Source organism: Mandrillus leucophaeus, unplaced genomic scaffold (assembly GCF_000951045.1).
Source record: "Mandrillus leucophaeus isolate KB7577 unplaced genomic scaffold, Mleu.le_1.0 Scaffold88, whole genome shotgun sequence".
NCBI lineage: Eukaryota > Metazoa > Chordata > Mammalia > Primates > Cercopithecidae > Mandrillus > Mandrillus leucophaeus.
In genome coordinates, this window is record NW_012109585.1 from 881,449 (window position 1) to 896,378 (window position 14,930).

The 14,930-nt window shown below is 37.9% G+C and overlaps 1 protein-coding gene and 1 pseudogene across 2 annotated transcripts in view; one reads left to right on the forward strand and one right to left on the reverse strand.

Annotated features, from left to right (window-relative positions):
• Positions 1–9,839, reverse strand: part of LOC105531367 — a 12,096-nt pseudogene extending 2,257 nt beyond the window's left edge. The window contains exon 1 of the transcript XR_001004789.1: positions 9,835–9,839. The product of XR_001004789.1 is annotated as a transgelin pseudogene (transcript). The remainder of the gene's footprint in view (positions 1–9,834) is intronic.
• Positions 5,687–13,447, forward strand: LOC105531281 (putative neuropeptide Y receptor type 6). Its single transcript, XM_011969163.1, is given in 3 exon segments — positions 5,687–5,938; positions 12,355–13,369; positions 13,371–13,447. Coding segments are annotated over 2 exon segments (870 nt in total). The 5' UTR covers positions 5,687–5,938; positions 12,355–12,541; the 3' UTR covers positions 13,413–13,447.
• The last annotated feature ends 1,483 nt before the right edge of the window (positions 13,448–14,930 follow it).

Genomic DNA, 14,930 nt, shown 5'->3' on the forward strand with positions numbered 1-14,930 from the left:
TTAACATTGCAAAATATTCTTCAACTGCCATGAGCCACTGTTACAAATATCATCCTAATTTATATCTCCAGAACCACATACTGGAATACAAAGAGAAACAAGAAAATGGATGCTCAGCAGCCCTGTGAAATGTTACTTCAATGTGCAAGAATCTACTGCGTTTGTGCTAATTTGTCTTTTCCCTCACCTAAGAACTTATGTCACTCAAATCCTCCCCATACTCCAAAGCAGTGTCCATAACCAGCATCAACAGCCCATAACCTTCATGACATTCACACAGAATCACTTTTTGTTTCAATGGCACACGGCAAGAGATGGAGGACAGTGTTATCTGGAGCCTGAATGGTGTTAGGTCACTACAGTGGACATTTGGATTACAAATTGTACTATGCCACTTAGTGCTGGATCTTAAATGACACTTATATTTTGAACATTTGTGATATATGCATCCTTTAAGTAAGATCCAAAGCAGGGGCCCCTGTTGCCCAGGTCTTAAGGTGATACTCTAAACTTTAGTGAATATTTCACCCAGGATCTACTGAAATCTAAGAAAAAAAAAAAATTCGAGCAGACTGATAACAGCTTTTCTTTTTAAAATGTATATAATGAGAGAGCTGGTAACAAAGTCAGAAGAGTTCTTGACAGAAGTAAAGATGGCTGTAGTGGGGGAGAAAAGAAAACAGGAAACCTTTCTCTACCAAGTTTCTGCAATAATTGACTAATTATAACATGGATGACTGGGAGTTTAGAACCTACTACTTGTATTTTTCAATCTTAACTTTCCCTAATATGGTAAAAACCTGGGTTCAGAAAATCATCTCGTGTCTTAATTCAAGCTTATAAAGGTATATCAGATTAAAGGCAATAAAACATATTTTATAACTAAAAATAAAACACAATATAATGAGAGAGCAGAAATCAATGTTACAAGGGCTCTGGAGAGGTAAGAAAAGTCAGATACTCAGTTCTTTCTTTGGATACTTTTATCAACCAAACTGCCTGCTGTATAAGATTACTGGCCTATAAATTAACTTTTGCAATTAAAGCAGAGAATTTTAACTTAAGGCAAACAAAACCCTATTGTTCACTAAGTTTTATCACCAACGATTACAGGACAGAGAGATCTATATCCAACACTGTATGCTTTAAAAGAAACAAAACTTGTTTTTCAATTATGGAAGTAATATATGTTCATTATAAAAAACTTTTAAAACTACAAAAATATAAAATGGTATAAAGTATGAAAGTCACCCATAATCCTAACTCTAAACTATTAACATTGTTATATTTCCCTTATTGTGTATGCTGCCTTGCCTATTTGAGATGATACTGTGAACCATGATTTTATACCATTCATTTTTCATTTAACTTTACATCATAAACATTTCTCATATTATTTTATTATTCCTAAATATCATTTGCAAAGGCTGCATAAGTCATATGCAGACTTATACTCTAATTTGCTTAACCATTCCCCTAATGTTGGAGGTTTAGGTTGATCTTTGGTTTCTTACTACTCTAATAACATTGTGATGAATATCTTTATTTATAAATCTTTATCTGCATTTCCTAATATTTCCTTGGGGTAGAACTAGACTATGGAAACCAAGAAAATAAGTATTTTTTAAATACCTTGAATGTTTGTCACCAGTTTTTTCTAATAAGGTATTCTACATTATATGTCCACCAATAATGTATAAAGTGCCCTTTTCACCCTCCATTATCAGTGTATCAGGTATTCATGACTTTTTTCCAGTATTTGATAATCTGATAAATGAAAATAATTCATTGCTGTTTTGTTTTCTATTTCTCTACTAGTGAAACAGAACCTTTTTTTGCAAATATTTGTTAGTCTTTATTTGCTCTTCTGTTAATTGTCCATACATACTAATAGATACTAATATCTATTTTCTTGGTGATTCATATATATGCTTCATAAAGAAAAATATTGTCTTTTGCATCATATTTATTGTGATTACTTCCATTTTTGTGTCTTAACTTACATATTGAGTTTTTTCAAGAAAGTCAAAAAATTTTTAAATAGGCATCTCAAGTTTTCCCCTTGTATTTTCTTCTTTTGATTTTAAGCTTATTCATTCATTCATTCATTCAACAAATATTCACCAAAGACTTGCTATGTGCCAGAAACTATGCAGTAACACTAAAGACACAACAGTAGATAAGACATATTTCTTGCCTTCAAAGAGTTTCTATTTGGCCAGGCAAGGTGGCTCACACCTGCAATGCCAGTGCCTCAGGAGACCAGTTTGGGAGGACTGCTCGAGACCAAGAGTTTGAGACCAGCCTGGCCAACATGGCAAGAACCTCCCTCCATAAACAAAAAATTTAAAATTAAATAGGCAAGGTGGTGCATGCCAGTAGTCCCAGCTACTCAGGAGGCTGAGGCAGGAGGATCGCTTGACCCCAAAAGTGCAGTGGCATGATCTTGGCTCACTGCAACCTCCGCCTCCTGGGTTCAAGTGATTCTCCTGCCTCAGCCTCTCGAGTAGCTGGTAGTATAGGCACATACTACCATACGTGGCTAATATTTGCAATTTTTAGTAGAGACGAAGTTTCACCATGTTGGTCAGGTTGGTCTCAAACTTGGGACCTCAGGTGATCTGCCCTCCTCAGCCTCCCAAAGTGCTGGGATTACAGGCATCAGCCACCTATTTTCTATATTTTCTTGTATTGTCTACTAAAATATTTTTGAGTCTGTCTTCTCAAATTCTTTTGCCTGGAATTTATTGTAGTATACACTACAAAACTAAATTAATATTTTTTCTAAGCAGCTAGTTAACTATTCTGGCAATATTTACTTAATAATTCATTCCTTCCCCAGAAATCCTTACTGCTGGCGGGGAATGGTGGCTCACGCCTGTAATCCCAGCATTTTGAGAGGCCGAGGCGGGCAGATCACTTGAGGCCAGGAGTTCGAGACCAGCCTGGGCAGCATGACAAAACCCCATCTCTACAAAAAATACAAAAATTAGCTGGGTATGGTAGCACATACCTGTAGTCCCAGCTACTCGGGAGGCTGAGGCAGGAGAACTGCTTGAACCCGGGAGACGGAGGTTGCAGTGAGCCAAGATCATGCTATTGCACTCCAGCCTGAGTGACAGAGTGAGACCCAATCTCAAAAAAAAAAAAAAAAAAAAAAAGCAATCCTCACTGCTTTCATATATTAACATGTTATATATACCAGGGTCTATTTCTGTCTATTCCATTCCTTGATCTGTCTGCTAATTCTTGGCCCAGCATTACGTTGATTTAATTATTCACACTTTATAATATTTTAAAATATTTGGTATTGTTAGTCATGCTTTTCATTTTAATTATTCCATTTTTCAAAGCTATTTACACTTACAAATCTTTTATAAGTAATTTTTTATAACCCCTCTTGGGATTTTCATTGGAATTGAATTATAAATACAATTTAACTTGGGAAGAAGCAAAACCTTTATAATATTCAGTCTTTCCATCTAAACATTCCTTTTTTCCATTTCATCTTTCTTGAAGGCATTAATGTATTCCTGGTGATTCCAGAGAAACCGGAAGTATTAATTAGTAGGCTTCCATTTATATATATACCGTAGTTCCTAAGCACACCCAACCTTGATGACAAAGCAGTGTCTTTGAAAAGGAAAATAAATAAATAGACATTGTGTTAGCCCCTCATCATTTGTTTACACCAGATTATAACAACTTTCTATGTGTACCTAGGTGAGCAAAAATGTTAACAAGAGTGGACCTTCCATCTCAGAACACAGATTTACACCAAACATCCCCTTACAAGTTTTTTAAAAAACGACTCTGGTTTTGTCATTTCTTAATTTTCCACTCATTACAGACTTTCTTTGGAATAATAAACAATAAATTCTGTTATTAACTCAAATTACATGTTTCTACTAAGGGAAATTCTAAACAATAACAACAACAGTAACAACTACTAACTATTGAATATCTACTATGTTCTATCATTAATCTTCAAAATAATCCTGCAGGATAGGTGGCTATATTCACCTCACAGGAAAGGAATAAAAAGCTTAGAAAGCAGAGGAGTAAATCCTTTCCTGCTCTGCGTTCAGCCACCCCCGCAATGCTTTAGGCTCCTTTTTTTTATTTGTAACACTTTGGGAAGTTATTAAAGGAAGATCTACTACTTCCTCCTTTTGGGGCAGAACTGGATAGCAAAAAATAAAATTAAATTAAAAGTAAAAAGGTTAGAGAGAAGCTCAAGATCACCCAGCTAGGTAATGCTGAAGAATCCAAATTCAGACCTAGCTCTCTCCCACTCAAGCTGACTCTCAAAATCTTCATCATCATCACAAATAACTAAAATGATCTCTTAACATCCACCAAATCTGTGGCACCACTAGCTTTTGCCAATATTCTATGTACGGAAAATGTACTTTTCAATAGCCCTACAATCTTCCAAAGTTTGCTGCTCTCTGTATTTTAAATACAAACAGGTAAATAAGTAATGGGACACTGCTAAAAGCTGACTGGGGAAAGAAATACAAGCCACTAAACTGCTTTGACAGTATCTGCTCTTCAAGTTCTTACAGAGGAGGAGATTGGCTTCACGTCCATAGTACACATCCTGCTCCTACTCTGCCTGCAAGTCCACACAGCCAGTGACCCGGCAGGATTCTATAAAACACAGATACACAATGTCAATGTTGTTGACTACCTGGAAATTTTGACTTTCTTTTGGGTAGTTGGATGTATTTGGGTAGGGAAACAGAATTGAATCACATGGCTTGGTACTAAAATGTGGGGCTCTATCACTGAGTCCTTGGCTTAGGAAACGTAATATTTGAAAATGTTGTGTGCTCATCCACTAGACCATGCCACAAATATTTTCAACTACACTCAATTTTCTACAACCTTGTTTTCAAAAGTCTTCACTCATTATAAGGAAATATTTCTTATATTTAATATAAATCTTACTTTTTGAGTCTTTTATAATGATGAGAAATAGGCCCCTTACAATAATAATTTTTCAAATACAGGAAAAGCGCTTTTTAGTCCCCACTTTCATCTATAGTCTATAAGCAGCTCAGCTGCTGTCAGCTCCAAAGGAGTTGATAAAAATCTTATATTTATAATACACACTTGCCCAGAAACTTGGGGTTAATTTCCATTTTAGAAGTGTTTTTATTAATCTTATAAATCACTGCAAAATCTGGAATAGCACCATCTCTTTTTTTAAACTTTTAAGTTCAGGGGTACAAGTGCAGGTTGGTTACACAGGTAAACTGGTGTCACGGGGGTTTGTTGTACCGATTATTTCATCACCCAGATATTAAGCCTAGTACCCATTAGTTATTTTTCCTGATCCTGTCCCTGCTCCTACCTACTACCCTCCGAAAGGCCCCAGTGTGTGTTGTTGCCCTCTATGTGTCCATCCCTTAACTAACAGTAAATGCAGTAAATGCTCTAAGAACCATCATTAATGTTTACTAATAATTTTCCAGGAATATTTATGTTAAATGTCTGATTTTGGCAATGCTAATTTTTAAAGTATATATATATATGCCAGAAAATGTCACAGATTTTCAAGATGCACTCTTATTATCATCTCTACAAGATGACTGAAAGTGACATTTTGAAAATATCTTTTAAACAGCTCCACCTAATGTCACTGCTGCTGAGATTTCTGACTCCTCCCTTCCGGCTCTTCAGTGGCCTTCAGTGCCCACTGGATTCCAAAGCTCACTCCTCTGTGCAATGATTCCAACTGCAGGGATCAGTGTCTGAAATGAAGCTACAGATTGTCTAGTGGATAAATAATCCAAGAAAGAATGGGAGATGTTATGACTTTTTGAGAAGAGGCTAACATGTCATAAACTTTAAAAAATAATAATAATAGAAATGAAGAAAGAAAACAACAGAAGATGAAAAGAATAGCAAAAAAGCTGGAAATTTCCGACAGGTAAGAAAATGGGAAACAAACCTCTAAAATGCTTAAGAAAAATATTGCAAATGTGTTTATCCAATGTGTATTTCATGTTAGAATAATCCAGTTTTAAAAATAAGTGAGGATCATTAAAAATTGGAAATATAGTGCTTTTAGGCTAAACTGTACTAGATGCCTTTTTACATATATGATTTGGAAAAAACCCTACAGTTGTAGAATGCACTACTGCAAGAAAATTATAAAAAGAAATCACCAAAAGCTAGTATTGGCACAATGGGGTTTTAATTACTTTTGTTTATCTTTTAGTAAATAATCTTAAAAATCTGGTATACTTATTTTCACTGGCAGAGTTGAGATCTCCTTTCTTAATGCATTTAATGTTTTATTATTTTAAAGAACTGAAAACCCCCACATTCCTAAAATGATAAGTTCGGTTATTAACCTTCAAAGAAAATCAAAGTCAATTTAGACAAGCTGTGTTGGCTTGTTTTTAAAAGAGTAGCTTTGAGAAGCGTGTATATTTTCCACTACCACTTTATATGGGTTCAGGCAATGGTCAAATTCAAGGAAAAAAAAAAAAACATATAAACCATTTTCAGCAGAGAAAATCAAAGTACATGTAATAAAAGAATGGTTGGGTCAAATGTAATCCTCAAGTCTTAAAAGACAGCACACACTTCTGCAATAGATAGATATGAAATTTGATGTTTGGAATAGGTGAATAGTTGAATAACTTAAGGAGGTTTGCATGATGTTGAATAACCAGGCCAATTATACTTTTTAATAACGCTGTAAGAGATTAGGCATTTGTTTCTTGATGCTTAGTGTGGTTACTTAATGTAGTACTTTGTTCTTAGGGTAAGCTCTAAGATGTACCTTTACAGAGATTCTAGTCTATTTGTTTTCATGGAACACAAATGATTAATTTGACTGATTTTTTTAAAAAGTGAAATGACCAAATAAACTAGAAATATTGTTTTGTATATGATTTAGGAAGTAGACGTCTGTTCCTGGCTCTGCAGCTAACTACACAACCATGAGCCAGTCCACTAGATCGTAGTTTCCATGTTTGTAAATCAGAAATAAAGTATCATTCCTATCTAGAGTACAGGGCTACTGTAGAGATCAAGTAAGATAGCAAGCCTTGTCAGAACATGAATTATTGTTGAATTAATCAATGAACAATGCAGTGCTTTAAAAATCATTAAGCCCTGAAGAGTATGAGACATTATCTGTATCAGCACAACCACAGAATCTGTATTCTTAGAGATTTAAGAAAAAGGAGAGAGAATTCTATGAGAGATGCTCACAGTGTGGTCCTACCCTATTTTGGGATCCTCACATATATACTCGGGGGTTGGGAGATGTACAAAACTTTACCCAAAGTCATAAACTCTCTGAAGTTACATAACAGAATTTTGTTCACATAAAACAAATAGAAAATGTTCTACTTCTTTGCTTTTAAAATTAAGAACAGGAAATACAGAACTTGTTATAAGAACTATAAAACAGGAGGCAATAGAAAATCATGGAAAGAACACAGAACTCTCTGGAAGCCAGAAGACTTGGGCTCTGGTCCCTGTTCTACTAATATTTAACTGCAATGCTGCAATATCTGTCAAATGGAAGGAACATATTAGTGGACCTTTATAGTCTCTTTCAGATCAAAGCACCATAGCCCCAAATGAAATAGAACAAATAATGTAAAATACAATTTTTCTATGCTATGGACAATTAAGGGAAAGGGGGAAAACAAGAGTAGAGAATAAAACAGATGGACAGAAAGAGAGGAAGAGAATAAATGATAATGAAAAAAACAGACCAAAAGGCAGACACACACAAACTCTACCCCCAGTTCCCTCCCCCTCAAAAAAAGAATTATATGAATAAAGAGACAGAAGAAAGATACACACTAACAAAATGACACTCAGATGCAGAAATAAATACGCACATAAAAACTTTGGTGGAATTATGCTCTTATTTTGTTCATCTTAAAACTTTAAACACAAAACTACCCAAAAAAATTAACATAATGTTGTACTTTTACATTAAAAGGCATAAACTGAATTAGTTCAAAGCAGGTGCCTCATGAGCTAGATACAATCAAGTTGAAGGTTTAGGATTAATTGCTGCCATATGCTACTAATATTTTTTAGCAAAATGTCGCTTGATAATTTGAGATCTCCCTTCCATGGGTCAATTCCAACCAAACAAGCCAAAGATGAACTCTCCTAAAATAGAAATGTATCCCAAGAATTTTTTTATGAACCAGGGCTTAGTATTCTGCTTCCAGATAGGCAGGATTTAAATATTTTAACTTAATAGTTACCAAGTATGTAAAGTGTAAATCCCGCATTGCCATTTAAAGTCTGTATTTGGGCATTTTCCTATTTAATCTTCTCTGTATGGTGTAGAGGGTGCTGGATAATGTAACTCCAGCACTCTCCTTTGATTCCCTCCTAAGATGAGGCCCTTCAGACCTACAGGCTTTTCTGAGCTCCAAGCTGAGATAATCCCCATTCACTATGAAGTCAGCCCAGATTGACAAGAATAGGCAACACAAGGGCTCCTGATGTTTATTCTCATCTCTATCTGCTAGGAACCCTGCAAAATTATATGAGTTTTCATATCTGTAAAGAGAAAACCTGCAAGATTCATAGGAAGCTTTTCTTTCTTGTAGATAATAAGAGTTGGAAGAAAAAAACACAAGACTTTGCTGGGTTTGTTTGGTTTTAGCTAACTCCTTGGACTTTTGTGTACTTTGGTTTTTCCCTCTATGAAATGGAACTATAACAATCCCACTCCTCCCTAACACAACTGGTGATGGAGAAATAAACAGCATAGCAGATATGAAAGCACTTATAGCTCTTTGGAGGATGTGGGTTGGATCAGTTCAGTCCACGGGTCTGAGACATTCAACAAGAATAACAACAACGATAATGAGCACTTGGGTTTGAACAGGATTTAACAGTTTATACAATTTTTTTAATTTTTAAAAAACTTTCACGTTCAGGGGCACATGTGCAGTTTGTTATATAGGTAAACTGCATGTTGGTCACGTGCAGTGGCTCACGCCTATAATCTCAGCACTTTGGGAGGCCAAGGTGGGCAGATCACAAGGTCAGGAGATGGAGACCATCCTGGCCAACATGGTGAAACCCCTGTCTCTACTAAAATACAAAAAAAAATTAGCTGGGCGTGGTGGTGCGTGCCTGTAGTCCCAGCTACTTGGGAGGCTGAGGCAGGGGAATCACTTGAACCCAGGAGGCAGAGGTTGCAGTGAGCCAAGATTATGCCACTGTACTCCAGCCTGGTGACAGAGCAAGACTCCGTCTCAAAAACAAAAAACAAACAACAAAAAAAAAGTAAATTGCATGTCATGAGGGTTTGGTGTATGGATTATTTCATCACCCAGGTAACAAGCATACTACCCGATAGGTCATTTTTCAATCCTCTCAAAATGTTTTAAATATATTATTTCATTGGCCTTTATAACAAGGTATGAAGTAGGGAGGCTATTTTTTATTTCATTGGACAGATAAAGAAATTGAGGCCAAGAGGAGAGTGCCTTGCCCAAGATCAAATGGCTAGTAAACAACAGGACACGTCTCCTGACACGAAATCTAGTGCTCATTCTAGTTTACCAAACTACATATGCAGTTCATGCCTATTTCCTTTCATTCCTATCCTCCTTCAAGTGAGGCTTGCTTGGCAGGAGGCCTCTAATTAGAAATCAAAGCTTTCTATCTCTCATGTATAGTTCTAATCTATCAACTGTATAGAGAGCTTAAATTTGACTTGAAATTCTCCTTCGGTCAATGTCTGTGAACTCTGGGTCTCATGAGTCATCCAGGCCTTAAACTTTCCTTTTGAATACCATTATTTGTAAATTTTGCTATTTCACATATTACCACATAGTGTCTGTTAAAGCAAACTAAATATAGCTTGAGAAGGACTCCGTACTTCTGCATTTGAGTCCCTGTGGATGAACTGTAACCTAGCTTAATAGGCAGACAAGATTGAAAACCTAACTTAGGAGTATGCGCCTGTAACAATAGCTGAGTTTTGGCCAGTCCCAGCGGTCATACTTCAACCACTCATAGACTGCTAAGCATTCAAACTGTGTTCAAAGAAGGTAAACGTCAACCTGTAACCAATCCAGCTGTTTCTGTACCTCACCTCCAATTTCTGGACATCATTTCCCTTTTTTTTTATCTGTAAGTTTGTTCTGACCACAAGGCATCCCTGGAGTCTCTCTGAATCTGCTGTGATTCTGGGGGCTGCCCAATTCACAAATCGTTCATTGCTCAGTTAAACTCCTTCAAATTTAATTCAGCTGAAGTTTTTCTTTTAACACATCTGAGCCACAGATCAGTTCCTTGGATCCTCCCTCCTCGGCCTCCCAAGTAGCTAGGACTACAGGTGCACACCACCATGCCCAGTTAATCTGTGGTATTTTTATGCTGTTCCTCATTGTGTTTTTCATTGTTGAAACCATGACAGACCTAAGTATTCTTAAGGTGATTTCTTTCCAATAAGAAACTGTTAAGCCTTAGATCTCAGAGGGAATGTGAGAACAGGCCATCATAATTTCAAATAGCAAACAAAATTGCATTCCCTTTCATTCCTATTGCTCAGTTCCCTTTATCGACGTTATTTATGTTTTTTTCCTCAAACTCCTAAAGAATAAACCAAGATGAGGTTTTTTTCCCCCTTTGCTGTCTTTCCAAGTTTTCTCTTTGGGTCAGAAATCCCAGCACTTTGAACGGCAAGGAATCCTTCAAGCCTGTTGTACATCGTGGTATGAATAATTCTACTGAATATAACCACCCTAAACTATGCTGAGCCATAGAATCAGAGCCTGCTTTTCCTCTGGAAGTTAGAAGAAGGGATCTGCAGGAAGGAAGAACTGGAGGAATGCTTTTTAAATGAAGTTAATTCTGGGTAATAGCTCACTAGACACTGGCTGCCTTCCTTGCCTTGATCTCCAAAATCTGAGCAATGTACCCAGAAACTGCCTATGGCTTCAATCCCAGAGAGTGGAAGAAGTGAAAAGAAGAGAAGGCATATGCTGTTCCATAGCAGACATGTTCTGTAATTCTGGCTCCCAAACTAAAGGCTGTAGACTGTCTCTGGGCAGTAGAGCTGACAAATTTTATTCAACATACATATACTGAGTACCTACTATGTGCTCTATGTTGGGGCTGAGGGACAAATTCAGATGTGTGTTCTCACTTAATCTTCACAACTACTCAGATAGATAGATATTATCTATCCCTGTTTTACAGATAAGAAAACTGAGGAGGAAGGGTAACTGACCTACATCAAATTCAGACAGATACCAAGAAGTGACGCTCCAACTGGAACCTGTCTTAGTCCATGTGTGATGCTTTAACAAAATAACACAGACAAAATATCACAGAGTTATAAACAATAGAAATTTATTTCTCACAGTTTTGGAGGCTAGGAAGTCCAAGATCAAGGTGCCAACAGGTTCAGTGTCTGGTGAGGGCTCTTCTCTTCCAGAATGGCACCTTGTTGCTGTGTCCTCACATGGCAGAAGGGACAGAAGAGGCGAACTCACTTAGGGCCTCCTAATCCATTCATGAGGGCAGAGCCCTCACGGCCTAGTCACCTCCTAAAGGCCCTACCTCTTAATACTGCTGCACTGGGGATTAAGTTTCAACATGAATTTTGGAGGGAACACAAACATTCAAACAAACCATAACAGAATCCAACTTCAAACACAGTACTCAGGCCTCCACAACACAATCCCTATCCTCCTGACTTTTTATAGTCCATTGAAGCAAGTGGGTGCACAGTCAGGTGACCCTAAAAAAATATAGAAGTTGGCCAGGTGCGGTGGCTCACGCCTGTAATCCCAGTACTTTGGAGGCCGAGGTGGGCAGATCACGAGGTCAGGAGATCGAGACCATCCTGGCTAACATGGTGAAACCCTGTCTCTACTAAAGATACAAAACATTAGCTGGGCATAGTGGCACGCACCTGTAGTCCCAGTCTCCTGTAGTCCCCATCTCCTGCCTCGGGAGGCTGAGGCAGGAGAATCGCTTGAACCTGGGAGGTGGAGGTTGCAGTGAGCAGAGATCACACCACTGCACTCCAGCCTGGGTGACGGAGCAAGACACTGTGTCGAAAAAGAAAAAAAAGAAAAACAGAAGTTGATAGGGATAGAAACACATTTGGCTGCTTCTATAGTTAACAAGATGCTGTTACATTCCTTGCCTCACGAGCTCTAAAGACTAAACTAGCGGGACAAAGAAAGCACCTGAGATGAGATGAGAGGAGAGTAAAGGTACAGAGAGATTCCCTAGATATTTGTTCTCTGTCCTCTCAGGGGCTTTGCTACCCCTAGAGAATTATCCATATTAAGAACTTGCATTAATATTCTGGGTTCTGTTTCATTTTTTTAGGGTCTCAAGAGCATGCTGAAGTCATTCACGTGTTTCCATCAAATACAGATACAGATCAGGGAAGATTAAACCCTACTAATTTCTCATCAGATGCCTCAGAACAAAGTGCCTTCCAAGAACTAATGGTCAAAATATCCACCCACAAGACAAATAAGCTTATAAAATCTCTTCTTACAATCCTGACATAATGGAAGTTTCCCTAAAGCACCCAGCATCTAATACAACCAGCACAAAGAACAACTCAGCATTTTTTTACTTTGAGTCCTGTCAACCCCCTTCTCCAGCTTTACTCCTATTACTTATAGCCTATACTGTGGTCTTAATTGGGGGCCTTTTTGGAAACCTCTCTCTCATCATCATCATCTTTAAGAAGCACAGAAAAGCTCAGAATTTCACCAGCATACTGATTATCAATCTCTCCCTCTCTGATATCTTGGTGTGTGTCATGTGCATCCCTTTTACTATCATCTACACTCTGATGGACCACTAGATATTTGGGGATACCATGTGCAAACTCACATCCTATGTGCAGAGTGTCTCAATCTCTGTGTCCATATTCTCACTTGTACTCATTGCTGTCGAAAGATATCAGCTAATTGTGAACCCCCGTGGCTGGAAGCCCAGTGTGACTCATGCCTACTGGAGCATCACACTGATTTGGCTGTTTTCCCTTCTGCTGTCTATTCCCTTCTTCCTGTCCTACCACCTCACTGATGAGCCCTTCCGCAACCTCTCTCTCCCCACTGACCTCTACACCCACCAGGTGGCCTGTGTGGAGAACTGGCCCTCCAAAAAGGACCGGCTGCTCTTCACCACCTCCCTTTTTCTGCTGCAGTATTTTGTTCCTCTAGCCTTCATCTTCATCTGCTACTTGAAGATTGTTATCTGCCTGCGCAGGAGAAATGCGAAGATAGACAAGAAGAGGGAAAATGAGAGCCGGCTCAATGAGAACAAGAGGATCAACACAATGTTGATTTCCATCGTGGTGACCTTTGGAGCCTGCTGGCTGCCCCTGAATATCTTCAATGTCATCTTTGACTGGTATCATGAGGTGCTGATGAGCTGCCACCACGACCTAGTATTTGCAGTTTGCCACTTGGTTGCTATGGTTTCCACATGTATAAACCCTCTCTTTTATGGCTTTCTCAACAAAAATTTCCAAAAGGACCTGGTAGTGCTTATTCACCACTGCTGGCACTTCACACCTCGGGAAAGATATGAAAATATTGCCATCTCCACTATGCACACAGACTCCAAGGGGTCTTTAAGATTGGCTCGTATACCAACAGGTATATGAAAATTGATAATACTTAATGCTGAAGCTCTTCTTGAATGGGAGCTAGACAGGTAATGGTTGGGAATAGGGCAAGATGCAGAAAGAAGAAACCAGAACCAAAAATAGCAACTTTATACCCACTTTTGCTTTAGGCTAAGACTGCCGGTCTTATATGTCTATCCAACATACCCTCCAACATACATAAACACACATACCACCCCTTTTCTCTTAAGAGAATAACTCTAGTAATTCAAACAACCTGGCCGCCATCATTTGTGGCAAAGAATGAGAATGAGAAAGCAGACAGAGAGGCAAGCAGCAGTGATGGCTGGGGAACAACGTTCACAGATACTTTTATTCAATGGAATATCTACAAAAGTTATGACTAATAATATGCCTAGTAAAAACACTGCTATACCTCCTTAGCACTGAAGCAATTCTATTCTCAGATATGAAAACTGTAACTTTCAATCATATAACTATTCAATTAATTAGCCAAGTCAGAAAATCCTCCCTTATAATTCATTAATTAATTAACAAACTAAGTTTGGACTAAAGTTGAAGGGCTGGTTTTAACTTAACATTTAAACTACATGTTGTAATTACAATTAATTCCCATGCTTGAAACATATCTCTAGTTTGTGATAACAGTACATTTTTTCACTAGCAATGCTATTAGAACTGGCCACAAATTCTTTAGCATAGCAATTATGCTAGAAATCGCTTTAACTTATTAATGGCCAATATAGATACAGCTTTCCTCACAAAGTGGCTTTTAATCCCTAATTCTTTATGTATATTAAACAGAGGTCATTATGACTCTATCACTGGATCTCAGAGACTTTGTCAGTAGCATTTTTATACTTGGCACCAGATTTTTAAAACCTTCTCATATATCTTGTGGCTTAAACATTTTTAAAAGAGCCCTCATCCCACAGAGTTACTTACATAGGGGAATCAACTAGACTGTTTTCAAAAGACACTAAGCTACTGTTCAAATGGCTATTAATTCAGTCACTTTTACTAAATTGTGACCAGCTTTACCACTTCCTAGAACAAACCTCCCCTGTATCTATCAAATTTGAACTGCAGCTTATTTGTATGTTAAAAATGTAACTGTAAGCTGGACTCAGCAACTTACACCTGTCATCCCAGCCCTTTGGGAGGCCAAGGTGGGAGGATCACTTTTGCTCAGAAGTTGAAGACCGGCCTGAGCAACACAGTGAGACTCCATCTCTACTAAAAATACAAAAAATTAGCCAAGTGTGGTCATGCATACCTGTAGTCCCAGCTACTCAGA